The sequence below is a fragment of the Phacochoerus africanus genome, chromosome 8 (genome assembly GCF_016906955.1).
Source record: "Phacochoerus africanus isolate WHEZ1 chromosome 8, ROS_Pafr_v1, whole genome shotgun sequence".
NCBI lineage: Eukaryota > Metazoa > Chordata > Mammalia > Artiodactyla > Suidae > Phacochoerus > Phacochoerus africanus.
Genome location: NC_062551.1, coordinates 98,788,390 through 98,816,147, shown reverse-complemented (window position 1 = coordinate 98,816,147; position 27,758 = coordinate 98,788,390). Strand labels below are relative to the sequence as shown.

General features: G+C 47.1%; 1 protein-coding gene across 2 annotated transcripts in view; it reads left to right on the top strand.

Annotated features, from left to right (window-relative positions):
- The window catches only part of RAB12 (RAB12, member RAS oncogene family), a 28,995-nt gene extending 13,327 nt beyond the window's left edge, over window positions 1-15,668 (top strand). The window contains exons 2-6 of one of the 2 annotated variants that reach the window (XM_047793740.1): window positions 2,515-2,575; window positions 9,882-10,020; window positions 12,325-12,414; window positions 13,140-13,244; window positions 14,472-15,668. In XM_047793740.1, the coding sequence (XP_047649696.1) occupies window positions 2,515-2,575; window positions 9,882-10,020; window positions 12,325-12,414; window positions 13,140-13,244; window positions 14,472-14,585 (509 nt within the window). In that variant the 3' untranslated portion in view covers window positions 14,586-15,668. Of the gene's footprint in view, window positions 1-2,514; window positions 2,576-9,881; window positions 10,021-12,324; window positions 12,415-12,536; window positions 13,245-14,471 lie in introns of those variants that run through there. The other variant, XM_047793741.1, reaches the window with a different exon arrangement.
- The last annotated feature ends 12,090 nt before the right edge of the window (window positions 15,669-27,758 follow it).

Sequence of the window (27,758 nt, the reverse complement as noted above, 5' to 3'; positions counted from 1 at the left end):
AGCTCATGGCAGTGCTGGATCCCCGACCCACTGAGCGAGCCAGGGATGAAACCTGCATCTTCATGGATACTAGTTGGATTCGTTACCACTGCGCCACAACAGAAACCCCTCAAGGGATTTTTTTAGTTGACCTGAAGTAGAGTTCACAAAAGAAGTGTCATCCACCAATTCTTTTTTTTTTTTTTTTTTTTGGCCACGTCTACAGCATGCAGAAGTTCTTGGGCCAGGGATCAAACCTCTACCACAGCAGTGACAACACTGAGTCCTTAACTGCTAGACCTTAACTGCTAGGCCATCTGACAATTCTTTTCAATAAAATGTAGCAGCCACTGTGATAGGTTTTATAAAAGTTGCAGCTCCCTTAAATAAAACCAAATTCTCAAAAAAAAAAAAAAACAAATTCAGAGGGACTGGAAACAAACTATAAAACACAATAGTAGTCGTGACACAATATGAATTTGATTTGTAAATGGGCCCTGACTCTTTGCTGATTTCTGGAAGGAGGGGTTTTGTCCTTGAGCTGTGCCTTTTTAAAATTGGAGCAGAGCCCATGCGTCCAGGCTGGTTTCCGGGCCTTGTGGAATAAATACCGCGTTAGGCAGGCTCTTCCTTGTGGTTGAGTCATGAAGGCTTCTGTTTGGGGATGTTGGTCGTGTACAGACATGCTTCCTGTTTCAGGGCTGCTGGAGAGCGTCATCGAGTGGGAAAAGCACAGCTGTTGCAGAACTGAAAGTGAAATTGCCTTAACCAGCGTTGGCCCTGACCTTTGAAATCACGGCTGGGTGGGAGAGTAAGAACTGAAGTGCAGTAGCCTCTTCTCCAGCTGTGACACATTCCTGCCACTTCTTTTTCTTGTCCAGACCTGGGGTGGCTGCCCCCGCTCCCACCAGGGTTGTAAACATGGCCTTTGGTTGCATTGGTGTCTGCAGCGGGTTGCTAATTATAAAAGTCACATGTCCTACGCTTCACCTCAAGAGCATCATCTGACTTGGATGAGTTACATCGGCCGGCAGAGGGGGGCCTGGGAGCAGGTCCTTGTGCATCACTGGCCAGCGTGGCCTCTCCCTGCCTGCTGGAGGTGGGGCAGCACGGGGAGCCCAGGTCCAAGAAGCAGTCGGGAAGCAGTGCTTGCAGAGACTGTGTCTCCAATTCCCAAACATAGCTAGCATCCCTTTGGTTTATTTTTATTAGTTGTGAAAATTGTGTCAAAAATACTATTTTGAAACCTCAAGTTTTCTGTAACTGAGAAGTATATAAGATAACATCTGAAGAGAAATTGGGTCTAAAAAATCATCTCAGGGAGTTTCCACTGGCACAGCAGGTTAAGGATGTGGTGTAGGTCACAGCTGTGGCTTGGATTCAGTCTCTGGCCCAGAAACTTCCATATGCCTCAGCCAGGGGGGGAAAAAAGGCATCTTAAGCTTTAAGGGCTGAATTGAATGTGATACATGATGGTTTGCTTGCTTTTAATTAAAAATTGAAATTAATTTATATGAGTAAATTATTTTAAAATATTTCCTCTTCCATGCTATTGACAACATGATAAAGTCACTTTTTGTGAATGCTAAAATAATTAATACAGTAATTTCTAAATTGAGACTAAGGCTATTTGAAATCAAGATTGAGTTTCCTGTGTTCTATGTAAGAATTTTCCCCAAGATAACGACATGCTTTCAAAGCCTTTCATTTGTTTAGTCATTATTAGTAGTAATTTTATTTTTTTAATTTTTTTTGTCTTTTCTAGGGCCGCACCCGCAGCATATGGAGGATCCCAGGCTAGGGGTCTAATCAGAGCTGTAGCCGCCGACCGACACCACAGCCACAGCAACGCGGGATCCGAGCTGCATCTGCGACCTACGCCACAGCTCACGGCAATGCCGGATCCTTAACCCACTGAGCAAGGCCAGGGATCGAACCCGCAACCTCATGGTTCCTAGTCGGATTCGTTAACCACTGTGCCATGACAGGAACTCCAAGTAGTAATTTTTAAATGGGTGTGTTTTTTGTGTGTGGTTTGTTTGTTTGTTTGTTTGTTTTTTGATTTTTTTTTTTTTTTTGGCCACCCCCAAGGCATATGAGTTCCCGGGCCAGGGGTCTGACCGAGCTATAGTTGCATCTTAAGCCACAGCTGTGGCAACACTGGATCCCTAACCCACTGTGCGGGGTCAGGGATCCAACTTGGGTCCCAACGCTCACATGATCGGTTGCACCACAGCAGGAACTCCTTAAAATGGTTGTTTATGCTACACCTGTGGTGTAATAAAGTCTTACAGGAACAGCACACTCTGCCTGGCGAGTTCAGGGTAAACCCTGGTGTAGGTGACTCTGGGGAAGCGCAGAGCAACTGCGATGTCCCCGATATCGGCGAACTTCTGCTTTTTCCTTTTGCATTTAGTGATAGCAGGTTTTTTGTTTGTTTTTCTGATCATGGTATAAAAATGTACACAGAGGATTATTTTAGGACAGATTGCATTGTGACTGATTTTGCTTCTTTTTCATCTGTTTTATTTACAGGTGTTGACTTTAAAATCAAAACTGTAGAGCTTAGAGGAAAGAAAATTAGGTTACAGATCTGGTAAGTGGGGGCTCTGTGCCCAGTTGCTGTCATGTCTGTTTAACCATCCACATGCTTGTCTAATGAATTAACTGTCTGAGCTGGTGCGTCTCTCCTGCGTTTCCTCTCCTCCCATCCTGTTCAGATAAAATGAACAGAGCTTCCTTCACAAGAGAATTTAGAAAAGAGTCTGCTTGCGTCACACCCTGTTTGGGCCCGGGAGCTGTGGAGAGGGGTTAATTTCATGACACTTTCCTGGGAGCTGGTTTGGAGACCTTAGTCTTTAGTTTCGATCATTGGACAAAACTCATCACGAAAGCAATTGATTTGCACAAATGCTCGTCTTCATGTTTTTAACGTTACTCTGCGAGCAGACAGGGAAGCCCCCGTGGACAGTGTCCATGTGGCTGCAGCTGTGGCCTTAGGGACAGGACTGTCCCTGCCCATCAGGAACGTGTGAGAGACTAAACCGGCTGGGCTCTGGCAGCCCGCAGGGGGTCCGGGGCCCTCTGGAGGAGGGGTGGGGTCCTGAGGATGGCCTCTGTCCCTAACACCATAGTGCAGTGCACTCAGCTACTAACTCCTCTCGGCAGGTCGGCCTCAGCTCTCAGTGTGTGTCCACCGTGTGTGTGTGTGCTTTCATCTGCCTTCATTGCTGCCCGTCTGTGGCGTCATCGGTCACCTAACGCTTGGTGTCAGTGCCATGCCTTCATGCCTCATCCGTGTCCCTGTTGGTGCCGCTGCCACCGGCCGCGTCAGGTAACACCTTCATTGGTCATTGCTGACTGTTTAGCCCACCTGAAGGATGTAGGAGCAGTTGGTTGCTTTTTGTCTAGTATTTATGTTTTTCATACTTTTGTCTGGGGCTTAATTATGAAATGTTGACGGTCTTGCCTAAATACTCGATAACAAAAAATGGACATTTCTAATTCTTTTAACCCATGATTGGAAGAGTGGCATGCTGCGCTGTGTGTGTGGCTGCCCAGTTTTTGTGCCCTGGAAGTGACAGCAAAGTGTCGTTCACGTGAGCTGCAATTTCTAACTCTAAGCTCTTTAAGGTCAAGACCGTCTTTGAGGGAGTTCCCATCGTGGCTCAGTGGAAACGAATCTGACTAGTATCCATGAGGATGTGGGTTTGATCCCTGGCTTTGTTCAGTGGGTTAAGGCTCCAGCGTTGCCATGAGCTGTGGTGTAGGTTGCAGACATGGCTTGGATCTGGCATTGCTGTGGCTGTGGTGTAGGCTGGTGGCTACAGCTCCACCCGTAGCCTGGAAACCTCCATATGCTGTGAGTTCGGCCCTAAAAAGCCAAAAGAAAAAACATCTTTGAAAGGATTCCCTGGGGGTGTCCACCTCTGTATCTGGCACCTGGGGGGAGGTTGCCTTGTAAAGGGGATGCAGGTGATGTGAAAATGTGAGGCTTACTTCCGGGATGACCAAGTGTGCAGATGGTGACACTGTGGCCTGACTGAAAAGTATCCATCCTTCAGCCCCATCTCTGGACGCAGTGGCCTGATTCACAGAGGCCCATACCTCCAGGTGTCCTGTGCCCTGTAACTCTGCCCACCGAAGGCCGTCTCTGCCGGTGAGGTTGGATCCTCTGACATCTGTCTTGCCTTTGAGTCTGATCTAAGAGGCCTACTTGGTGGGTCCCACTCCACAGGGACAGGTGTGACAGAGCGGTCCAAGGAGACACACAGAAAGCTCCGAAACCACATTTCTCTTGGATGTAAAAGCACCACTGCCCCCCACCAGTCCTCACACTTTGTCCTCAGTGTTTTTAAAACTGCACAATATTGGTGAAGACAGTAACTAAGGGAGGAGAGGTCAGACTCCTTGAGTTTATCAAGAGGTTGACCTGATTGCTGGTTTCTGCGGGGAGCGCCCAGGGGGTTTTACCTGTGAGTAACGTGTCTACTCCCACTGGCCACTTGCTGCTCACTCAAAATAGGATTCTTATCTTTTGGAGTAAATTGTTTAAAAGAAGGGAAAACTGGAGCTCCCGCTGTGGCGCAGGTGGATCAGCAGCATCTGTGCAGGGCCAGGATGCAAGTTCGATCCCCTACCTGGCCCAGTGTGTTAAGGATCTGACGTTGCTACAGCTGTGGCATAGGTGGCTACTGCAACTCAGTTCTGATGCCTGGCCCTCAAACTCTGTATGCCAGGGGGCAGCCAAAAAAGAAAAGGGGGGGGGGAAAGGAAGGGAAAACCTTTCTCCATTACCGTTATCCCATGGGTGGAAGTCAGCCTTTGGTGCTGTCCTGGGCTGTTGTCACCCACTCTGAAGTGGGCGTGTTGGCATCACTTTCCTCTGTCACAGTTGAGGGCACGAAGCCAGTGTGTTGGGAGGAGCTCTTCAGAGGGACTTGGTACCCCACACTCGGATTTCTAGACTGAGTCCACAGAGCCCTGCTGGCCGGGTTTCACAAGGAGATCTTGTTACAAGACATGCATGTTTTTCTTGATAATTTCTGGGTTAGCCAATCTAATAAAATATTATTACTGTTTTTTGGCTTTTTAGGCCCACACCCACAGCATATGGAGGTTCCCAGGCTAGAGGTCCAGTCGGAGCTATAGCCGCCAGCCTAAGCCAGGGCCACAACAACGCGGGATCCGATCCGCATCTGCGACCTAAACGCCAGATCTTTAACCCACTGAACGAGGCCGGGGACCGAACCTACATCCTCATGGATGCCAGTCAGGTTCGTTAACCACTGAGCTGCAATGGGAACTCCTCATCACCACTTTTTAATAAGTTCCTTGATTATCTATATTTAGAAAAACTCTATTTATGGAGTGTGGAAATGGGGAAGCGCCATTTTCCCATCTCTGCTTGCAGTGTTTCTATGTGGATGTATAGAGAACTTAATATAAGTATAGCTAAATAGGATGTTGACCAGAATATATAGGTTCATGAACTTACATCCGCATGCCATCCTGGAAATTATACACGAGACTTAGAGCCGTTGTGTTGAGATGGACTTGACTGTGAGAAACTGGCCTCCTGCCTTTAGACAAACACAGAATTAAGATGCTTCCTATGAAGGCCTCTTTCTTCCGTCCTGCGCCCCTGCTGGGGAATCTGGTTTTCACCAGCGTTCCCACCTTGACATCAAGCTTTCATGCTCTGTTTGAAGAGGTGGAACATTTCATGCAGTGAAATCGGTTTCTGCCCTGCAAATTAAGAATTGTGTCAAAAAACAAAACAAAAGAATTCTGTCATATAAACAGATTGTATTAAATACGAAAAATGAGGATTTTTGAATTTTAAGCCTGACTCTATTACCACACTGGGGAAACAGAATGGCAGGAAGTTTTTCAATTTGCCCCAAAAGCAGGGAGAGAAATAATAAGATCATATTCCACCTGAAATAAATGAGAATTTGGCATTAATAAACTGCAAATCTCTGGAAATCAGCTCTTTGTCATTACAGTGAAAATTCGGGTTCATGGAGATAAAGATGGGAAATATTAGGATTCTGCCTTTTCACAGGTAGATTAAAGCCTGATGGGGGGGGCACTGGTATCTTCTCATCATGTGGCTTTGTGAATGGTGGTTCTAGCTCAGTGAGGTTCCGGCTCAGCAAGTATCTAATAAGCACTTGTGAACTGAGTTGGATTTCATCCTCCTATGCTTCGGCCATCTGTGATAGTAGGCAGTTGAGTAGGGACATGAATCAAGCAAAGGAGCTTTGGAGAGGAATAGACAATAAAAATTTGGCAACCAGATATTTTGGAAATATGGAATGGTCCCTCCAGAGAAGGTGCTTTTCTACCTCAGGCAAGTCAGAGCCAGGCACAGCAGGATGGAGTGTAGGGAATGGCCTTACTCTTTCTTCCCTGGGGTCTTAGAAACTAGCCGCATTGGGGCATCTATTTGTGTTAGGTTTCCTCAGATTTTGCAGGGGGGGGGTTGTGATTGTGGTCCAAGGCATGTGGAAGTTCAAAGCTGCACCATAAAGCAACCTGAGCCTCAGCAGTGACACCACCAATCCTCAACTCACTGTGCTACAAGGAAACTCCCAGTTGTTGGGTTTTTATTCAGACTTCTAGGGATCTGCTTAACAGCATCAGGCCTGTAGGGAAAAGTGCCGTTTTATACACTCAGAAAGCTCTTAAGAGGGTAGATAAGTGTTCTTACCACAAAACAATAAAAATCCTTTTTAAAAAACTCCTTATTTCAAATTTCTCTGTTCTTGAGCGCTCCCAATATCTGGATTCTAACTCAGCAAATGTGCATAGAAACGAATGTGAAATCGACTTGTACTAAAAGCCAGCTTAAAATTAAAGATGCACTGAAGAACGTAATATGCCCGAAATGCTCAGGAAAGACTTTATGTCTGACTAATGTTTAAATTTGTGGTGCAGCTGTATTGTGCTGACCACAGATTTCAGAGTAAAAAAATGTGTGTTGTTATTGCTTTTTAAAGAAATGAGTGAGAGATGTTTCTTAATAGTATTCAGACAGCGCAGAATGTTAAACTTTATGTGTCAGGAGTTGCCATCATGGCTCGGCAGAAACGAATCTGACTAGATCTGGACCCGGTGTTGCCGTGAGCTGTGGTGTGTGTTGCAGACACGGCTCCAATCCCGAGTTGCTGTGGCTGTGGTGTAGGCCAGCAGCTGTAGCTCCGATTCATCACCCAGCCAGGGAACCTCCATATGCCACGGGTGTGGCCCTAAAAAGATCAAAAAAAAGCATCAAATCCTAATTTAAATAAGCCTCTACTTGTTGTGGGAGAAACCACACCCTGAAAGATTTCACTCTTCATTGGTTTGAAAAGTATGAATCATGCCCCTCAGTGCCTAGGATCCCAAAATAATTTTGTTCATTGATTGCTTGTGTAAATGAAGTGGCATCCGAACCAGTTCTTACCTACTTTGAGGGTGCCTGTTAGTGACTCTGAGTTGGTCTGAGAAATCCGATTTTCTGAATCCAGTCCCTATCATTTTCAGTTTTCCAATTTGGGGGTAGTTCTGGGTCAAAAAAATAGTTTATTTTGCCTTGAAGTAGCATCCGCTTTCCGCCTTTTCCACAGGCAACCATTTGTTCACCTGTGGGCTGAGTGCCCTCCAGACCCTGGTGGACAGAGCAGACCAGCCTGGCCCCCTGGGCCTTCCAACCAAGGGGGCAGGGAACCCTTATGTCTTCTGGGACAAAGCAAGTGGCCTTGCTTTATGTGAAAATGAATTTGCCAGCAGGCTTGTTGTTTGTATGGCATAATGACACATCCCTGAGGGAGCTTACTGGGCAGCAAGTCTAGTCTGAACAGAGCCGTAAAGTACAGCCCCGTTGTCATATGTGTTTTAGGAACATAGCCCACAGGTTTCTCATCTGGCATACTGGGAACTGTTCCGCTCTGTCTCCCCTTAAAGGGAGCCACTGTCCTGGGAGAGGCTATGAGCGCCTGGCAGGGGAGAGCCTTGGTTTTGGTGCACCCATCCCCCCTTGCTTCCTCCACAGGAGACACCAGTGTCGTGGCCCCTGGGAGTGTGTCCTGCATTAGGGTTCTTTGGGAAAAGCTAATTGTGGATGGGGAGTGGGTGTGTGTGTGTGTGTGTGTGTGTGGGTGTGTGTGTGTGTCTGTGCGTCTGCCCCTGCAGCATATGGAGGTTCCCAGGCTAGGGGTTGAATCGGAGCTACAGCTGCCAGCCTACGCCACAGCCACAGCAGCTGGGGATCCTTTCACCCACTGAGTGAGGCCAGGGATCAAAAACCCGCATCCTCGTGGATGCTAGTTGAGTTCTTAACCCACTAAGCCATGATGGGAACTCCCATAGATGGTCTTTAAAGGAATTGTTTTCCTGATTAAAAAGGTGGCTCTGCTGGACCTCATCTGTAAGTGGATGATGGTTCTCTAGCAGTTTCTTGGCTTCTTAATCGGAGAAGATGGGTCTCGGCCAGCTTCTGTACACAATTAATATGCTTGTGTCCCTCCTCATGTTGAAAGAAATAAAGCTTCAGATTTCAGAACAGCCATCAGGGAGTAATGGGCTCCACTGCTGGCAAAGCCGTTTTTGGTACCTCTTCTCGCTTTTCCTTTGACCACTCTCTCTGTTTGGAGGGATTAAGAAAAGAGCAAGACCGGGAGTTCCCTGCAGTCTGGGGTTAGGACTGGGGGCTTTCACCGCTGCAGCCGGGGTTCAGCCCCTGGTCTAGAAACTGAGATCCCACATCAAGCCAGTATACGCCATGGCCAAGAAAAGAAGAGAACAAGACTGGTTCTGCAGCATTTTTCATTACTGAGGACAGTCAGTCATCTTAGCGGCAAGGTCATTCATTCACCATCAGGGTCGGTCACAAGGGGGTGGTGGGCTTACACTGTTCGAGTTAGTGCCTGTGCGCTTCGTCAGTGTTGATAACCACCTGGTGTACAGAGTGTCACACTCCCCACCGTTTGGCACGGCATTGACGTCTCCTCAGAAGCTTGGCCTGAGGAATCCTCTTGTGGCTCAGCAGGTTAAGGGTCCACCATCGTCACTGCTGTGGTGCCGGTTTGGTCCCTGGCCCAGGAACTTGCACACTCCATAGGCACAGCCAAACAAAAACTCTTGGTTGGAAAAGACAAAAAAAAAAAAAATTTGGAGTTCCCATCGTGACGCAGTAGTTAACGAATCCGACTAGGAACCATGAGGTTACAGGTTCGGTCCCTGCCCTTGCTCAGTGGGTTATGGATCTGGTGTTGCCGTGAGCTGTAGTGTAGGTCGCAGACACGGCTCGGATCCCGCGTTGCTGTGGCTCTGGCGTAGGCCAGCGTCTACAGCTCCGATTTGACCCCTAGCCTGGGAACCTCCATATGCCGCAGGAGCAGCCCAAGAAATGGCAAAAAACAAACAAACGAAAACTCTCGATTGGAAAAAAATTGGGGTTTTCCTATGATTTTGTTTGGTTGTACCTTGCTCAGAAATGTCATCCCCATTAGAATTCCCGTCGTGGAGCAGTAGTTAACAAATCCAACTAGGAACCATGAGGTTGCAGGTTCGATCCCTGGCCTGCCTTAGTGGGTTAAGGACCTGGTGTTGCCGTGAGCTATGGTGTAGGCCACAGACGCAGCTCGGATGTGGTGTGGCTGTGGCTGTGGCTGTGGCGTAGGCTGGCAGCTGCAGTTCTGATTGGACCCCTAGCCTGGGAACCTCCATGTGCCGTGGGTTCGGCCCTAGAAAAAGACCAAAAAAAAAAAAAAGAAGAGGTAAAGTCACCCCCGCTAATAACAGACAGGGCCAGACGTGCGAGCACCTCACTGGTGACCGGAATGAGGCAGCCCCCTGTCGGCCAGGGCTCTCCATGCCTTCGTTGTTCGGAGACTAACTTTTGCGCTGTCTCTTAGGGACACAGCAGGTCAGGAGAGATTCAACAGCATTACCTCAGCTTATTACAGAAGTGCCAAGGGGATCATCCTAGTGTATGACATCACCAAGAAGGAGACGTTTGACGATTTGCCCAAATGGATGAAGATGATTGACAAGGTAGGTGCTGCGTTTTCAGAGATGCTTGTGTTGATTGTTGCAAAAGGAAGGAGGCAGCGTTTACAGAGCGTGTCTTTCCATCCTGAACATCATTAACCCAGATGACAGCGTTCAGGGTAGGCACACGGGCCTGCGTCACAGAGGTGGAGGGAAGATTTATCATGTCTCCAGGATCAGCTAGTAGTAACGTAGCCAGGATTTTACCCTGGTTCCTGGGCTGTCTGACTTCAGAGCCCAAACACCCTCATTCCACACTGTCAGGCCGCTTCTGAGGAATTGGATTCAGGACTTTTATGTCTGTGGGGAGTTCACTCAGACGCTCGCTTCGTGAGTGTCCACGTAGCACCAGCTTCCCAGGATGACCTTGTCCCCTGTGCCAGGGGCCTGGGGCGTCCCCTGACCTCTGCCCTCGCAGCTCTAGGTGGCCTTCACTTTCTCATTTCCAGTTAAGGAAGTGTTCTCCTTTGGGTCAGGATTGACTCCATCGAGGTAACCCCAGCCTGCAGGACTGATGTGATCTGGAGGTTCCCCTCTAAGGGCGCCCAGAGTGCCCTTGGAGACAATGCATCCTTTGAGGGTGAGATGTGATGAATGGGCCACGTTTTGAGTTTTCTTCCTCTTACTCAGGCTTGATGTTTAGTTCCTCTGCAGAACAGGCCCAGCTCACACATTGCAAGTCGGACTTTATTTACGGATGGTTGTGCACCATCTGCTGGATAATGCCCGAGGATGTGCCTTTTCAGGGCTTACCAGGCGCATTTTCCACGTGTGCCTCCCTAAAAGCATGTCAGGGGCCCAGGTTGCCAGGATTACAGAGACGATGGGGCCAGGGGCGGGTCTGGGCTCAGCCACGGCGCGTCATTGGGTCCAGATTTCCTCCCGAGCTAAAGCCACGGGTGTGTGTGTGAGGGCCTCAGAGGGGGCGGCCTCACTCCGGCTGACAGTGCAGAACCGAAGAGAAGGGCTTCAAAGCGGAGGCAGCAGCTCGATGCGAAGGGTACTCTGCGGGCATCACTGTCCGACCTTCGGTACCTGGCTTCTCCCACTGAGCTGGTGCCCTTATTCCTCCAGAGCTCCCTGTTCTCCCCTCTCCCCCGTTGGGGGCGCTGTGACTGTCAGCCCCACGTCCCTGATAAGAGGACTGAGACCCTTAAGTAACCTGGCCAAGGTCACCCTCTCTGGTCCCTGTGCTGAAGTCCGTCTCTTGTACTGTTTGAGGGAGGGTACCCCGGGTTCAGCAAGTTACTTGAGAGAAAGACTCTTTAAAGAGAAATTCTCCTTGCTGATAGATTTTTTTTTTTTTAACTTAGGAATTCCCTTGTGCATCAGGTTAAGGGTCCGAAATTGTCACTGCAGCAGTTTGGGTCACTGCTGTGGCTGGGGTTCAGTCACTCGTCCAGGAACTTCCACATGCTGTAGGTGTGGCAAAAAAAAAAAAAAAAAATGATGATAAATGAATAGACACTGGATATTCCTTCAGGAAGGGTGATGTGCTTAAAAAACAAACTTAGAAATGGAGCTTAACTTTTCCTGATTATAAAACTATGATACTTTGTCATTATAGAAAATTTAGAAAAGCAAGAAAAGCACAAAAGTAAATTTAAAAAACTTGTACTTCCATCATCCAGAAAAACCAGATTGGGTCCATCCTCCATGTAGTTTAACATCCCGCCTATTATTTCACTAAATACCCTGTCACGGGGGACTTCCTGTGTCAACTTCATGTTCTCCCAGAGCATTTTTTCTTTGTTTTTTATGGCTTCATTCTTTTAAAAAAAATTTTTTTTAAATAAAGTATAGTCCATTTACAGTGTTTCTGCCGCACAGCATAAGGACCCAGTCGTACGTGTATTTACATTCTTTTTCTCATATTCTCTTCCATCATGGCCTATCCCAAGAGACTATGTAAGTTCCCTGTGCGGTACAGCAGGACCTCATCGTCTGTCCATTCTGTATGTAGTAGTTTGCATCTTACGACTTCATTCTTTTATGGACCTTATTTCACTCTTCACCGACTTCGTGGGATGTTAAGGGTTTTCTGACTGCGTCTAGAGCTCTGCCTGCATTTGGAGGCATTTCCTTAGGATAGATTCTCGAGCCGAAGAGGTGGATGGCTGAGAACATCGTGGTGGCCTTGCCAGTGCCCCCCCGGCCATGAACCTGGCAGGCTGCTGGGCAGAGTGGGTGCTCAGAGGGTCGTGGAGCGAGTGGACGAGGGGTGAGCAGCAGGTCCCTGGGTCACATGTCCCGTCTCATGTGCAACATGCCCACTGTTGAAATACAGCTTCTCTTGCAACCCCGCAGTACGCTTCAGAAGACGCAGAGCTCCTCTTGGTTGGAAACAAGTTGGACTGTGAAACTGACAGAGAGATCAGCAGACAGCAGGGTGAAAAGGTGAGAGGGGAGCAAAGGGGGACCGGGTCTCGGCACCCACGCCCTGTCCAGTGAGCACTAGGTATGCTTTTCCCTTTCCTAAATTACTTTATAATTCATAATTTTTTTTTTTAAATGGTTAGAGTTCCCTGGTGGCTCAGCAGGTTAAGGATCCAGCATTGTCACTGCTGTGGCGCAGGTTCAGTCCCTGGCCTGGGAATTTCTGCATGCTGTGGGTATGGCCAAAAATAAAACAAAAAGTAGTCACTCCATCACATCCTTCTTAATTTGCTTTTGGTAACTTCCTGCTCCTTTGAATTCATTTTGAAGTGGGGAGAGGGGAAAACCACATTGGTATGTACTGCCTTGTTATCTAACCTGACATTTTATTCAGAGAAACATTCTTTTAAGCCAAGTAATTGTATTCATGATTTCTCTTACCTTGGAGAGTGAATGATATTTATGTTTTAAATGTCAGATACACTGCAGTTGAGCAACTTGGGCAGGCAGTTTGACGTGAAGATCCGGGTATCTGTCCCCTTACAGGTTTTGTCCTGCTGTTTCTGATCGTACAGGAAACTGCTGTACGTGTGAACTTTATATTTGAGGCTAAACGGGACTTTCCAACCTTTAGTCCCTCCCTTTCGCGCAGAGCAGCCCCTTTGCCATTATCCCCATCACAGGCCTCCTGTTTGTCTCTTAGGCTGGGTTTCACCCCCACAGAGAAAAATACGGTTTTTTCTTAGTTTGCACAGCAGATAACTGGGATGCGGTTCTGTGAAGCAAGTGCCAAGGACAACTTCAATGTGGACGAGATATTTCTGAAACTCGTTGATGACATCCTGAAAAAGGTGAGAAAGAAGGACTCCTGCATCACAAAGTATTTTATCTAAAGCCTGCAGTCTGTTTCCTTTGTCATGTTTTGGTTATTTTTTGGAACCTTTTGTTTAGAAAGCAAAGTGCAGTGGTTGTCAGGCCGAAGGACTGGGGGTGGGGAGGGGTCACGAACACAGCCGAGGACGCAGTCCGCTGGGGTGGTAGCTTTCTCCCAGCGTCCTAAAGTGTGTTTGTTGTCATTACACATAATCTGCTCGGTTCAAACATAATTCACACGCTTCTAATACAGGGCTTGTCAGTACACTTGCCAAGAGGCAGTACTTCTTTCCTTAGTAATGGTATAACCCCTGAGAATGCCGGACCTTTTTTTTTTTTTTTTTTGGTCTTTTTAGGGCCACACCTGCAACATATGGAGGTTCACAGGCTAGAGGTCGAGTCAGAGCTACAGCTGCTAGCCTACATACACCACAGCCACAGCAATGCCAGATCCGAGCTGAGTGTGCAACATACACCACAGCTCACGGCAACGCTAGATCCTTAACCCACAGAGTGAGACCAAGAATCAAACCTGCATCCTCATGGATGCTGGTGAGATTCATTTCCACTGAGCCATGATGGGAACTCCTTTCATTTTTTGATACATTTAGTTTCTGTTATCCTGGGCTGTGAAAATAAATGTTTATGAGGTCTCTTTGAGCTCTTCTGCCGGAGACTGTGTGATCAGCTAGACTGTGTTTGTGCGGTGGTTGAAACTTCCTGAACTGGTTCTTATGTTTTGGCTTAATTTTTCTTTTTTAATTGAAGTATAATTGACTTACAACATTGCGTCAGTTTCTGCTGGACAGCAAAGTCAGCTTAATATTTTAATGTCTAGTTGAACTCTGGTGATGGGTGAGTTTTCTATAAAGAACATTTTGGAGGTCCCACTGTGGCCCGGTAGGTTAAGAACCCAACAGAGTATCCGTGAGGATGTGGGTTAGAGCCCTGACCTCGCTCATTGGGTTAAAAGATCTACAAGCTTCAGTGTAGGTTGAAGATGTGGCTCAGATCTGACATTGCTGTGGCTGTGGTATGTGTAGACTGGCAGCTGCAGCTCTTGATTCAGCCCCTAGCCCAGGAACTTCCGTATGCCACAAGTGCGGCCCTAAAAAAGAAGCAACAAAAAACCGCTTTGGTCTTCTCTCATTGTATATTTACCCTGTTGAGTGAAAACGTGTTTGCCTCTTTTCTTTCCCCTCAAGATGCCTCTGGATCTTTTGAGGAACGAGCTTTCCAACAGCATCCTCTCGCTACAGCCGGAACCTGAGGTTCCGCCAGAACTGCCTCCCCCCAGACCGCATGTCCGATGCTGTTGATTTGCTTCTTTGGAGACAAAGTGGGAACAACCCCCGAAAAGGGGAAAGGTCCCATCCTGCACTACAATCATTTTGACAATTTCCTCTCGCACTTTGTAATCCAAGTCAGAGCTATACACTAACTTGTACATATGCAGTCCTGGGTAAGTTTGGGTTATAAATGACCTATTTCCCTCCAAATTATTTTATTTCACTCATTATCCCAGTGCCTCGTGTATGTGCACTGGGAAAGGTAGTACTTCTAATATGAAGAGCAGGAGAAATGAGAGAGCTATAATGTTTCTTGAAATAAATAATATAATTGTCCTTGTTACTTGTATTATGAGGACAGAACATATTCTGATAAGAAGAAAGAACGTGGTGCTTTGCTTACTGTTTAAAGAAAATTTGTAAAACTAAAGACTTTTGTGTGGGGGGGGAAAGCTATCTTGAATGCTTTTTCTTAATTTACATTTCTCCCAGCTGTAGCATCTTTGAAGTATTGGAGTGTTTCCCATAAAGCAGAGCTCCATTCAGAGCCGTCTTGAAGGTTATTTATTCATGTCATGTATGGTAGAATAGGACTAGTTAGAGGGTGGCACCTGGTCCTGAGGCTGCGGAAACTCTCTGGTTTTCCTAATGGACACACTCTATGCTTTTAAGAACCACGAAGATTCAGTAAGGAAATGTTCTTTGAAACTATGGAAGATTTAAAAAGAATGCTGCTGTCCCACACAAATCCTGTTTAAAGGAATTTTAAAGAGATACATTTTACTATATCAAAGAACATACCTGTATTTGCCTAAACACCCTATATAACTTTGTAATGATAAAACTTCTCCCTTTGATGGCGAAGCTTATTCCTATTAAACCTAGACTGTGTTCTTCTTCTTCTTTTTTTTTTTTTTTTTCTCCTTCGTCTGATCCTGAATTTGTGAACTCTCTCTTTGGTATATCTTTTATTAAACTGCACTGTTTGTTTAGTCAAGGTAAACAAGTCCTTCTGTATCCGAATAACTTGGCGTGTCTCGCGTGTTGTGATGTGAGAAGCATTGTGGTCTTTCTACACTAATGACGTGCAAATAAAATTTTGTATTTATGAAAGACCGCTGAGTTGCCACGATTACTTGTGCAGTTAGAAATTGTCTAACGGGAGTTCCTGTCGTGGCGCAGTGGTTAACGAATCCGACTAGAAACCATGAGGTTGCGGGTTCGGTCCCTGCCCTTGCTCAGTGGGTTAACGATCTGGCGTTGCCGTGAGCTGTGGTGTAGGTTGCAGACGCGGCTCGGATCCTGCGTTGCTGTGGCTCTGGCGTAGGCCAGTGGCTACAGCTCCGATTCGACCCCTAGGCTGGGAACCTCCATATGCTGTGGGAGCAGCCCAAAGAAATAGCAAAAAGACAAAAGAAAAAAAAGAAATTGTCTAATGGTATGCTTCCAGAACGCCACATCTGAATCAGTGTTTTGGATATGAAAAATACAACTTCCTCCACCACGGAAAACGTTTTGATAGTTTCTCAAAAGGTTTAAGCGTAGAAGAACCACATTATGGCCCAGCAGTTCCCCTCCTGGGTCTGTACCCAAAAATCGAAAGCCGAGGCATAAACACCTGCTCTACGCTAACGTTCATAACTTTATTTACAATAGCCCCAAAGTGAAAGCAACCTCATGTGCATCAACAGATGACTGGGTAACAGAACGTGGTCCACCCGTGCACTGGGATACTATTCATCCTCAGAAAAGAAGGCCTTTCTGACACAGGCCAAGGTGTGGACGAACCTTGAGGACATCGTGCTGAGTGAATCAAGCCAGTCACAGAAGGACAGAGACTGTGATTCCACACAACTGAGGGGCCCAGAGCAGTCATTTGCAGAGAGGCCTGGTGGATGCAGGGGGCTGGGGGCGGGGGAGATGGGGACCTGGTACTTAACCTGGATGGTTTGGAAGATGAAAACATCTTGGAGAAGCATGGTGGCAATGTGAATGTGTTTACGGCCACCGAACTGTACACTTGAAATGGTTAAATGTACATATTTATACACAGTGTCCTCGACCACGCTGTTTTGATGTGTGTACCATTTACCACCCAGCTAGTTGTCATGGACTGAGATTGATTATCGAGCTGTCATCTCACCTCTGCCTACCTCTGTTCTCTGCCTTTGATGCTGGGGCCCAGGCTCTGGGGACACCTGCCAAAGCCCCTGCTTGTCCCATTTGACCTGCCACTGGGAGGCGCTCAAGGCACTGGAAGGAGAGGAGGAAGGACATGCTTCCTGGTCCCTGCCTCCCAGCCCCCTGCGGTGACGCCTGACCAGTGGCTCCAGCTTCTGCTTCCTGTGGACCCTCAGCCTGGCTGCACCCACCAGAGGGCCACCTAGCACCACCAGCCAGCTCCCTGCACAAGCCCAGGGGGCCTCGCCGGCTGCATGCCTCCTCCAGGTTGTCACTGTGTCACCCTGACCTTCCCTCTTCTGGTTTTGCGTGGTGACCGTGATGCGGCTAGTTCCGTGTACCCAGTCCCTGTGTTCAAAACCACCTCCTCACCTCCCTGGCCTCTAGGGAACCAGTGTCTGGAGTGGCCTCAGGAATCAGAACCTCAGAGATGAGTTTAAGGAAAAATCGTTTGTTTGCCATGGGCATCTGTGATCTATCCTATTTACAGTCCAGTCTTTCTTCCTGCGTTTGTGCCCATCACCTGCAATATTAACAAAAGTTCCCTCTTGTTGAGTGGTTCTGGAGTTGAAGTTTGGCTGGTTTTTTGTTTGTTTTTTGTCTTGTTTTGTTTTGCAGCCACACCCGAGGCAATATAGAAGTTCCCAGGCTAGGGGTTGAATCTGAGCTGTAGCTGCCAGCCTACACCACAGCCAGAGCAATGCCAGATCTGAGCCATATCTGCAACCTACACCACAGCTCACGGCAACACTGCATCCTTAACCCACTGGGCAAAGCCAGGGATGGAACCCACATCCTCACAGAGACTATGTTGGGTCCTTAACCCACTGGGCCACAATGGGAATTCCTGAAGGGTGACTTTGCAAGAAGTCTCAGTGTGGTTTCTAGCTCTCAAATTTAAATTTTTTTCTCTCATTTTCTGGTAAACCTGTAGGTTTTTTCCTCCAATAAGTAGAATTTCATAATAGAAGAACTAAGGCATTTAGTTTTCTATACTGTTATCCTGCACAGTTTTGGGGGGCTGGTTATTCAATACTGGTTTTGCCCATGGTTCTCATGCACGGTGGTCCAGTGGGCATCGTGTGATGAGCTGACCTCAGCTAATTCTGAAAGGGAACTCTCCCTTGAACAGCGTTGGTAAATAATATGTTTTTATAGTCCACTGTTCTAGATTTATGTCTCTCTTGATTGTCACAGAAACTGAGTAGAGGAGGTGTAAAATGAGTTTTCACTTATCCTTGTAGACAGAGAGGAACAGAATCTGAGAAAGTACAAGAAACCATCACTTAAGACCACGAGATCTGTAGATTTTGTTATAACCACAAGATCACATTTCTAGTTTGTGAACTAGATAGTGAACTTAGAGGATTCATAGTGGTGACCTAGCAGTGAAGGATTCAGTGTTGTCACTGCTGTGGTGTGGGTTCAGTCCCTGGCCCTGGAAGTTCCACATGCTGCAGGTGCGGCCAAAAGAAAAATAGTGACTTGAATGCCTGTGGATACAGCAGGGTTAGTTAGTCTGTGGGTTTGAATCTCCATCCCTTCCTTCCCCTGCCTTCTGGAACCTGGAAGTGCTCTCTCAAGTTGCTAAGTGTTTTATTTAACAGTTTAAAGTTTTGAATATTGAAACTGAGGGGTGAGTATTAGTTGATGACACAACAAAACAAGAGATTTGTCTTGCTTGCCTCAAGCTGTAACACTACCTAAAGTTAGTTGTTTGTTTGTTTCTTCCACAAATGACTTGCATTACCAGGAAGAAAGTACCTGTATTACAGATTGATTGCAGAGAAGTTGCAATGAGGCCACACAGTGCAGCTCAGGGTGGGTCAGGACATCATATACAGGCTCTGTTGATGCTGAGATGCTGTTGCCAGCGAAGGTGAGATTTTTTTGTATGGTTGCTGTGAGCAAGGTTCTGTGCTCGATGCTGTGGGGATGTGGCCGAGGTAGAAGGCCAGCCCCGTGCCCTTAAGGAAATAGCATCCGGTGCAGCAGACAGACCCTCACGGGGCTCGGGGCAGAGCTTCCATCTCAGAAAATTGGATTCAGAGCCTGGAAACGGAGGAGGAGAAGCCCAGCCCATGTGGGGAGTGGCCTTCAGGAATGAGTTGTGCCGGTGACAAGGCAGACCAGAAGGGCAGGGTGATCTCACACTGTTCACTTGGAACCAGGAGGACCCTCTGGAAAAAGCAGACCTGGAAGAAAGAACGCAGTGCTCCCCTAGTGGGTTAATATTTCCTGAAGGCTTGGCACTCCCTAGAAATGTTGGCTTACGCCTGTTCTCATAGCAGCAAAGCAATTACTGGGAATCTGGTTGAACCATTGGCGCTCACCCAAAACCTGCAGCGTGTCTGGCTCCCATGAATTTATTTACTCCTAAAAAGAGTTCTGGGACTGTCTCTGTAGCCTGATGGGTTTATTCCATTTCCAGATAGGTCCACCCTGTTTCGTGGGCTGAAATCATTAACCCTGTTGGACAAGCTGAGAACAGCATAAACCAGCCCCAATCTGTCCACTGTTATAAACAGGACCCCCCACACACACTGGAGGAAATTCCTTGGTGCCATCAGAGACAGCAGGAGCCCAGAGCAGCAAAGACATAATCACCTGTTGACTGAGACAGGGCTGCAGGTTAAGGCTTGATGGGCAAGACCAACAGTAGAATCCTAAGTTTTACTAGGTTTCTTGCTTTAAAAAAAATGGCAAACTTTGCCAGAGACAGCTCGACAAAAGGTTATGATTAAAATGGGAGTGCGTTTCATTGTATGGAAGAGTGTACTTTCTTAAAGACAAGGAGTTTCCCATTGTGGTGAAGCAGAAACAAATCTGCCTGCCATCCACGAGGATGAGGGTTTGATCCCTGGCCTCACTCAGTGGGTTAAGGATCCAGCGTTGCAGTGAGCTGCAGTGAAGGTCACAGACACAGCTCAGATTCTGTGTGGCTGTAGTGTAGGCCGGCAGCTGCAGCTCTGATTCGACCCCTAGCCTGGGAACTTTCGTATGCCACTAGTGCAGCCATAAAAAGCAAAAAAAAAAAAAAATTAAAAATAAGGAGTTCCCGTCGTGGCACAGAAGAAACCAATCGGACTAGGAACCAAGAGTTTGCGGGTTCTATCCCTGGCCTCAATGGGTTAAGAATCTGGCGTTGCCGTGAGCTATGATGTTGGTCACAAAGACGGCTTGGATCAGGCATTGGTGTGGCTGTGGCCTATGTAGGCCAGCAGCTACAGCTCCAATTAGACCCCTAGCCTGGGAACCTCCATATGTCACAGGTGCGGCCCTAAAAAGAAAAAAGAAAGAAATAAAATGCAAGTAAGAGGTGCTGCCCAGGGCAGGCTTGTCTGGCGCTGAAGCTCTGATGGAGACTGGCCTCGGTGTGTGTCTCAGACCTGTCTGGCCTGTGGGGTCATCAGCTCTGCCTATAGGGTCAGCTCCTCCAGCTCGTGGTTACTTCAGGGCTCCTTGGTCCACCTTGTTGAAATGCTCTTTAACTCTGAAAGCAGCTTTTCACTCCATCATTTGGAACAAAGGATTTTAGTATGAGTAACTGGTCAGTTTGAATTCCCATCATAGTGTAACCACATTACAAGTACAAATAGCTGGATTTTGAATTGAGCAGAAGAGTGTCAGCTTCCTGGAAGGGAATGATGAAAATAGGTAAGAAAATGGTTTCGGAAGAGAATGAGGCCAAAGACAGGGTCTACTTCCGTTTGGCTCTGTCCTCAGCCAGGCTGGGCAGACTATGGATGTCCACATGCCCTCCCCTCACTGCTGGACGGCTGTCTCCCGCCTCGGCCTGTCATGGCACCAGGGCATGTGTGTGTTGAGAATGTGTTCAATGCAAGCAGAAGGAAGAAAACAATAAAGATGAAGCATGAGGATTTCCTGTTGTGGTGCAGTGGAAACGAGTCCGACTAGGAACCATGAGGTTGCAGGCTCAATCCCTGGCCTCGCCCAGTGGGTTAAGGATCCAGTGTTGCTGTGAGCTGTGGTATAGGTCACAGACACGGCTCGGATCTGGTTGCTGTGGCTCTGGTGTAGGCCGGCAGCTATAGTTCCGACTGGACCCCTAGCCTGGAAACCTCCATATCCCACAGGTGCCTCCCTAAAAAGACAAAAAGACCAAAAGAAAAAGAAAAAATTTGCAATGTGTGTTGGTAACTGTGGAAAGTGGTATGCAATTCCTCAAAATATTAAATAGGTATGATCCAACAATTTTGCTTCTGGGTATATGCCCTAAGGACGCGAAAGGAACTCAGGTATTTGTACATCTATGTTCATAGCAGCATTATCCAAAATAGCCAAAAGATGGCACTAACCCATGCCCCCATGAATAGATGAGTAAGCACAATGTGTTCTGTAGATTTTTGTTTGTTTTATGGCCACACTTGTGGCAAATGGGACTTACCAGGCCAGGGACTGAAGCTGAGCTGCAGCTGTGACCTACACCACAGGTGCAGCAGTGCCAGATCCTTAACCCACTGTATTAGGCCGGGGATAAAACCCACACCTCTGAAGTGACCCCAAGCCACTGCAGATTCTTAACCCACTGCACCACAGCAGAAACTCCATTCTGTGTTACATACTTTTAATTGACTATTACTCAGCCTTAAAACGGAAGGAAACAGCTAACTTCATACTTAATGGTGAAAAACTGATCACTTTTCCTCTAAAATTAGGAACAAGGCAAAGATATTCTTTAACATATTAAAGGCCCTGGCCTACAATGGGGCAAGAAAAAGAAATAAAAGGAAATAAGTAAAACAAAACTGGAGTTCCCACTGTGGCTCAGTGGTTAACAAACTCAGCTAGTACCCATGAGGACACAGGTTTTATCCCTGGCATCACAGGTTTAAAGATCTGGCATTGCCGTGAGCTGTGGCATAGGCCAGCAGCTACAGCTCTGATTCAACCCCTAGCCTGGGAACTTCCATATGCCATGGGTGTGGCCCTAAAAAGACACACACACACACACAAAGTAAAACCATCTCTATTTGAAGATAGCATCATTATGTAGAAAGTCACCAAGAATTTGTAACAAAACTATTAGTTTAGCTAGGTCATGAGATACAAAATATACAAAGATAAATTGTATTTTTATTAACTAGCAATAAATGGAGATTGAATTTGTAATATTTTGCACCCCAAAAGAAGAAATTTTGTCCCAGGAACTTTCAGGTGCCCCAGGTGTAGCCATAAAAAAGGAAAAAGGAGTCCCCATATGCCTCATCAGTAAGAAAACTAACTAGTATCCGTGAGGATGTGGGTTTGATCCCTGGCCTCACTCAGTGGGTTAAGGATCCAGCATTGCCACAAGCTGCAGAGTAGATCATAGATGCTGCTCTGATCAGGTGTTGCCATGGCTGTGGTGTAAGCCAGCAGCTGCAGCTCCAATTGGCATGCTAGCCTGGGAACTTCCATATGCCCTAGAAACAAACAAAAACAAAAAATTATTAGACATCACATGCAAAACAAAACAAAACCCTCAGTCTATACATCTTACCCTGTACAAAAGCTAACTCAGGATAGATCCCGGCCCTGAATGCGACACCTACTAAAGCTACAAATCTAGGAAAAAACAAAGGGGAAATCCTTTCGCCGAGTCCTAACCCCTCCCAGCCTCCAGAAATCCTTTCGCTGAGTCCTAACCCCTCCCAGCCTCCAGAAGTAGGTTGATGGGATCGTGAAGGAGAAAGGAGATGCACAGCAAAGGTGGCTGCCCTGCTTCTGCTCTTACTTGTCACTTCCCTTCTCCAGATCCCCCACAACTCATACGAAAATAACTTCCTTCAGCCTGTTTCAGAAAAACCTGGAAGATTCAGTGGGGTGCAAAGGGTGCCTGCCACCCAGCAGTCTAGCACTTCCATGAGGCGTCTTACTTTGAACCACAATTGGAGGCACCACTCCTGTCTGCTTGGTGCTTTCAAACAGACAATTACCCCCACTTCAAGCTGTTAAAATTCACATATCTGCTGCTCAATTTTATCAAAAAATTTCTGGGCGCATAGTTCACAAGCCAGTCTCCGTCCTCTTCTTCCATGTTATTCCCCCAAGTGGGGACAGCTCATACGAGTGACAGATCAAGACCTGTCGGCTTGACCTCCAGAAATTGTCTTCACTGTACCTTGATGTCATGGCTTCAGCCAGCAGGGCGTAGCTGTAGGAAAAGGAAATCTCTTGTGGAATTCATCATTATCTTTAGTGGAGGGATGTGGTTGAGTTCACTGTAGCCTGAAGTTCTAAATTTTTTTTATTTTTTTATTTTTTTATTTTTTTTTTTTGCTTTAGTGTATATATTCAGCCACCTCAAGTCCCTTGGGAAGCCACATAGTCTATTAATACAATGAAATAGCTTAGTGGTCCCTGTATAATTGCTTAAGGGCTTCCGCAGCGACTCAAACCGTCCTTTAGAGGGAGGCAGAGTACTGATGAAAATACCATCATTGCAAAATGCACAGTTGTTTCTAAATTAGAGTCTTTATTATTTTCAGGTTTTCCACTAAATATACAAGGCATACATGATCTGAAAGGATCATTTGAATATATGGTATAATTTAAGAGAGGAATGTAAATTTTAAAACACCCATCCTACTTTTTAGCAATACTTTGCACAGACCTAATGAATTTGGCTTGAACTCGGGAATTGTCCAGAATCAAAGGCTGCAGATGTTTTTAAGCATAAACAAGTGTTAGAGGTACACAGAATAAATAATAGTTTTAAAGAGAATTCTTTTGGTAAAGTGTATTTGCTTTTTATCTAGGTGTCACTGAGGGGAGAAAAAGCTGTGTTTGTTCTCTAAACCTACTCGGCGTTTGCTTTTTAAGTTGTAGCCACAGAGCACACTCAGAGATGGTGACTCACAGCTGTGGGCACATATCGCAGGACCAGTTAAGGAGAGGAGTGGGGGCCGCTGGTGACAGAGAGGATGATGGGTAAGGAATTCACAGCTGCCTGCGAGGGAGGTGAGCAAGGGACTCAAGTAGCACAGCCCCCTTGAGACTGGGGAAGGAGTTTAAAAGGGGTCACGTCAATGTCAGGCACCGCGTGAGGAACAAAGAGGCCAGAAATGCAAAAACTTCTCTGAGGAGGAGAAAAAGGGCGAATTCAAATGGATGCCCACACGAATTTTGTGAGTATGTGTCCTTGGCAAGGACACCTGGCCAGTATGATCTAACTTGGGCCAGCTGGAGTTGAGGCAGGACTTCTCTGGCTATAGGATTGTGAGAGGTAATGATTCAGTTTTTTGTTTGTTTTTGTCTTTTTTGTCTTTTTCAGGCCGCACTCATGGCATATGGAAGTTCCCAGGCTAGGGCTCGAAGCAGCTACAGCTGCCAGCCTACACCACAGTCACAGCAACGCCAGATCCGAGCCGCATCTGCGACCTACATCACAGCTCACGGCAGTGCCAGATCTTTAACCCACTGAGCGAGGCCAGAGATGGAACCCGAAACCTCATGGTTCCTAGTCGGATTCGTTTCCTCTGCGCCACGACAGGAACTCCGTGATTCAGTTTAGGGTGTAAGAAGCGGATACGAACTTTCCTCTGGTTTCTCCCCTTGGCAATTGGGGTCAGGTAGAGACAGTGCTTGTAGAGGCCCCGGAGGGGTAAACAGGAGAAAGAGGAGAGAAGGAGCAGGTGCTGCGAAAAAGATCATTCCTGGTCTCTTAGGGGGTGGGGGGAGGCTTCCACAGGGACGGGGTGGGGGGTGTCCGTGGACTGGACTGGATGCAGGCCTTCCTGGAAGTTTTCTGGTTTGGTTCTGTTCTGTTCCATTTTAGTCATTTTTATTGCAGTATAAAATACATTTTGAAAAGGACACGAATCATAAGTTGTGGAGCTGGTAGGTTTTTCTCAAAGTGGACAAGAAAGAGTAGACTCAAAACCTCAGAAACCTCAGAAGTCCCCTCTGACCCACTTCCTAACTGCTAAGGCCAGAGCCCCATCTGCCGGGTGTTGAACTTTACATAAATGAGTCATTTGTAAGCTGTTCTTTTGTGCTTGCTTCCTCCACTCAGCAGTGATGGGACTTTGTGTTGTTGCACTTAAGTCCAGGCATGTTCCTGCTCGCAGTGTATGGTCATCCATTGTGTGAATAAACCATCAGTTATTCTGTCAGATGGACATCTGCATAGCTTGGGGTTGCTCGGGTTAGGGCTGATAGGGATATTCTTGCTCTTTTGGTGAACACAGGTGTTCGCTCCTGTTGGGTGCACTGGGGGCAGGACTGCTGGGTCATAGGGTCTGCACATATCCACCCTCATCAATAGCAGCGAAGAACTTTCCCACAGGACTGGTACCAGTTTACAGCATATGTGTATACCAGCGGCTCTATCAGCTGCTGGCATTTAATGTTACTAAAATAATAATAACCTATTATTTGAGAATAAAATATTTCAAATAGGAGTTCCTGTCATGGCTCAGTGGAAACAAATCCAACTAGGAACCGTGAGGTTGCGGGTTCAATCCCTGGCCTCAATCCCTGGCCTCGCTCAGTGGGTTGGGGATCCGGCATTGCTGTGACCTGTGGTGTAGGTCACAGACACAGCTCGGATCCCGCATTGCTGTGGCTGTGGTGTAGGCCAGTAGCTGTAGCTATGATTCGACCCCTAGCTTGGGAACCTCCATATGCCACAGGTGTGGCCCTAAAAAGCAAAATAAATAAAATGCTTCAAATAAATATTTAAATAACTAAATATAATTATTAATGATAATTACAGTAATACATTAACAATTTAAATTGGCCTTTTTTCACTTTATTCATTCTGATGGGTATATTATGTTATTTCATTGGGGTTTCAATGGTTTTCCCTCATCTTTTGCCCATTTTTCTATTGATTTGTCTTTTACTTATTGATTTGTAGAAGCTCTTTGCATATGCTGGACACTCTCCTGAAGCATTCTTCTAGAGGTCTAAATGCTATCTCTTGGTACCAGAAAAACCAATGTCTTTGAGCAGATGAGCCTCAGGGAGAAAATCAGAAATAGTGAGCTCTTCCTTGGTGGCAGCTCGGCTTGCCAGGACTGTTCAAAAAGCAGCAGGTGCCAACACCATCATACAGGTCACTTCCAGAAAACAAGGGGATACGTTAAACTCAATGCAAGAAATACGTGACTTTGTGTTTTACTGGACAGCTTTTTTGTTGCATCTTCTAAAGAAATTCACAGTGTTGGGGAGCAACTTCTAGAATGAGGCATTCCTTCAAACTGTGGTGCACGTGATCTATTGACAAAGCAAGAAAGGTTCTTATCTGGCTAATGACTTGCTTTAAAATGAGCCCAGCCCAGCACTGAGCACAAACTTGGCATTGTTTCATTGCTTGGGAAACAGTACGGTTGATTCACTCAGATGAATGTATAAAGTAAATATCGGTCATTGTCACTCAAGAGTTAGGCCTTTCAGATGAGGCCATGTGAGAACCAGGAGGGCTGCCGACTGACAGGGGTGCCCCTCGCACTCCGGGCCCTGTGTCTGCAGCTCCCCACAGATCAGGCCGCCCCAGGAGTCTTCTTACTTCAACAGCCAATTACCCACCCACCTGGGCCCCTGGAGTCTCTTTTCTCTCACCTGGTGGATAAGAGCGGCCACTTGGAGAACAGATATGGTAAAAGCCAGAAACACCTGCAGGTTCGGCCTAACCTAACAACGCAAAAAAAAACCCTGCTCAAAATCAGCCAGCCAGTTTTTTTGCATTTTGTGCCTGGCAAAATTTGTGATAACTACTTGAGACGGCCATTTAAATTAAAGCCATTGTCACATTGCAAGGAAGGTCTGATTTCATAGGAAGAAATGCTCTACGTTCAAGGCAGTGCAAAATCTCCAGCCATCGCCAGAGCTGATGCAAAACTGCTGGTGAGCCTCCGGATGCCGCCAGCCGCAGCCCTTTCATTTGCAGCACAGTCTTTGTCATCGTCAAGGTCACCCCTGGCCCCTCCCAGTCACTCGCTGCCCCAGGCTGCAGGCAGAGGAGCTGCCTCAGACTCTGATTTCCTTTCTCCTTCGGCTCAAAAGAGCCAGGTTCTTTTTTGCCTTGGCCTTTTCTCCCTGGGCAGGAATTTAAATTGCACCAGGAGGTTTTCCCACTACCCCAGGCCTTCGTTGGTAATACGCCGCACCAGGTCCCTTTCAGGTTCTCCTGTTACCTTTCCTTTTTTCTGCCATTTGTGCAGTATTCTTCATTATCATCATTTTACGATTTTTTTCCCTTCGCGAGGGGAAAAAATACTATACACTGTACAGCTACTTGAAACTCTTTGGGAACTGCTAAGCCCACCACGCCCCCGCCCCCGCCCCCCATGCAAGCCTAGCAGCTGCCTGGCCTACTTCGTCTTGGACCCCACCCTGCAGGGGCGGGGTCCTGTTACCATGACAACCAGCAGCTTGCCCCTGCTAGGTCAGGGTGTGCCTGCTGAGACCGGGGGGCACCGGCCCAGCCGGGGGACCCTCCTCTCAGCGACTAGGTCCCCAAGTCCTGGTGGGACCTGCCAGCTCTGTGCTCAGGGGTCTCAGCAGCTCCTTGCAGGGGTGAAGCACATGGGTGGGTGAGGGTCCACAGAAAGCAATGATGATTTTCTCCGCAAGGCAATCAGTCATCACTCTGTCCTCGGAGTAGATTTACTCAGAAATCAAGAATGAGTGTCTTGGAGTTACCACTGTGGCGTAACGGGATCTTCAGTGTCTGCAGCACCAGGACACAGGTTCGACCCCCAGCCAGGCACAATGGGTTGAAGGATCCAGTATTGCCACAGCCGTGGCCAAGGTTGCAACTGTGGCTCAGATCTGAACCCAGGCCCGGGAACTCCATATGCCAAGGGGCAGCCAAAAAAAAAATATCTTAACGCTGCCGTGATGGTCCCCACTTGGTCCAGATCCCTAGAGGCAGGGGAGCGAGAAGGACTCTAAGAAATTGGAGGAGGAAGACCCAGACATTTGCAGTGGCAGTTTTTACTGTGTTTAAGCACCTGGCATCCTCTGACCATAGTAGTTCCTTCCGCACAGCAGCTGCTCCTCCAATGCTCTTGT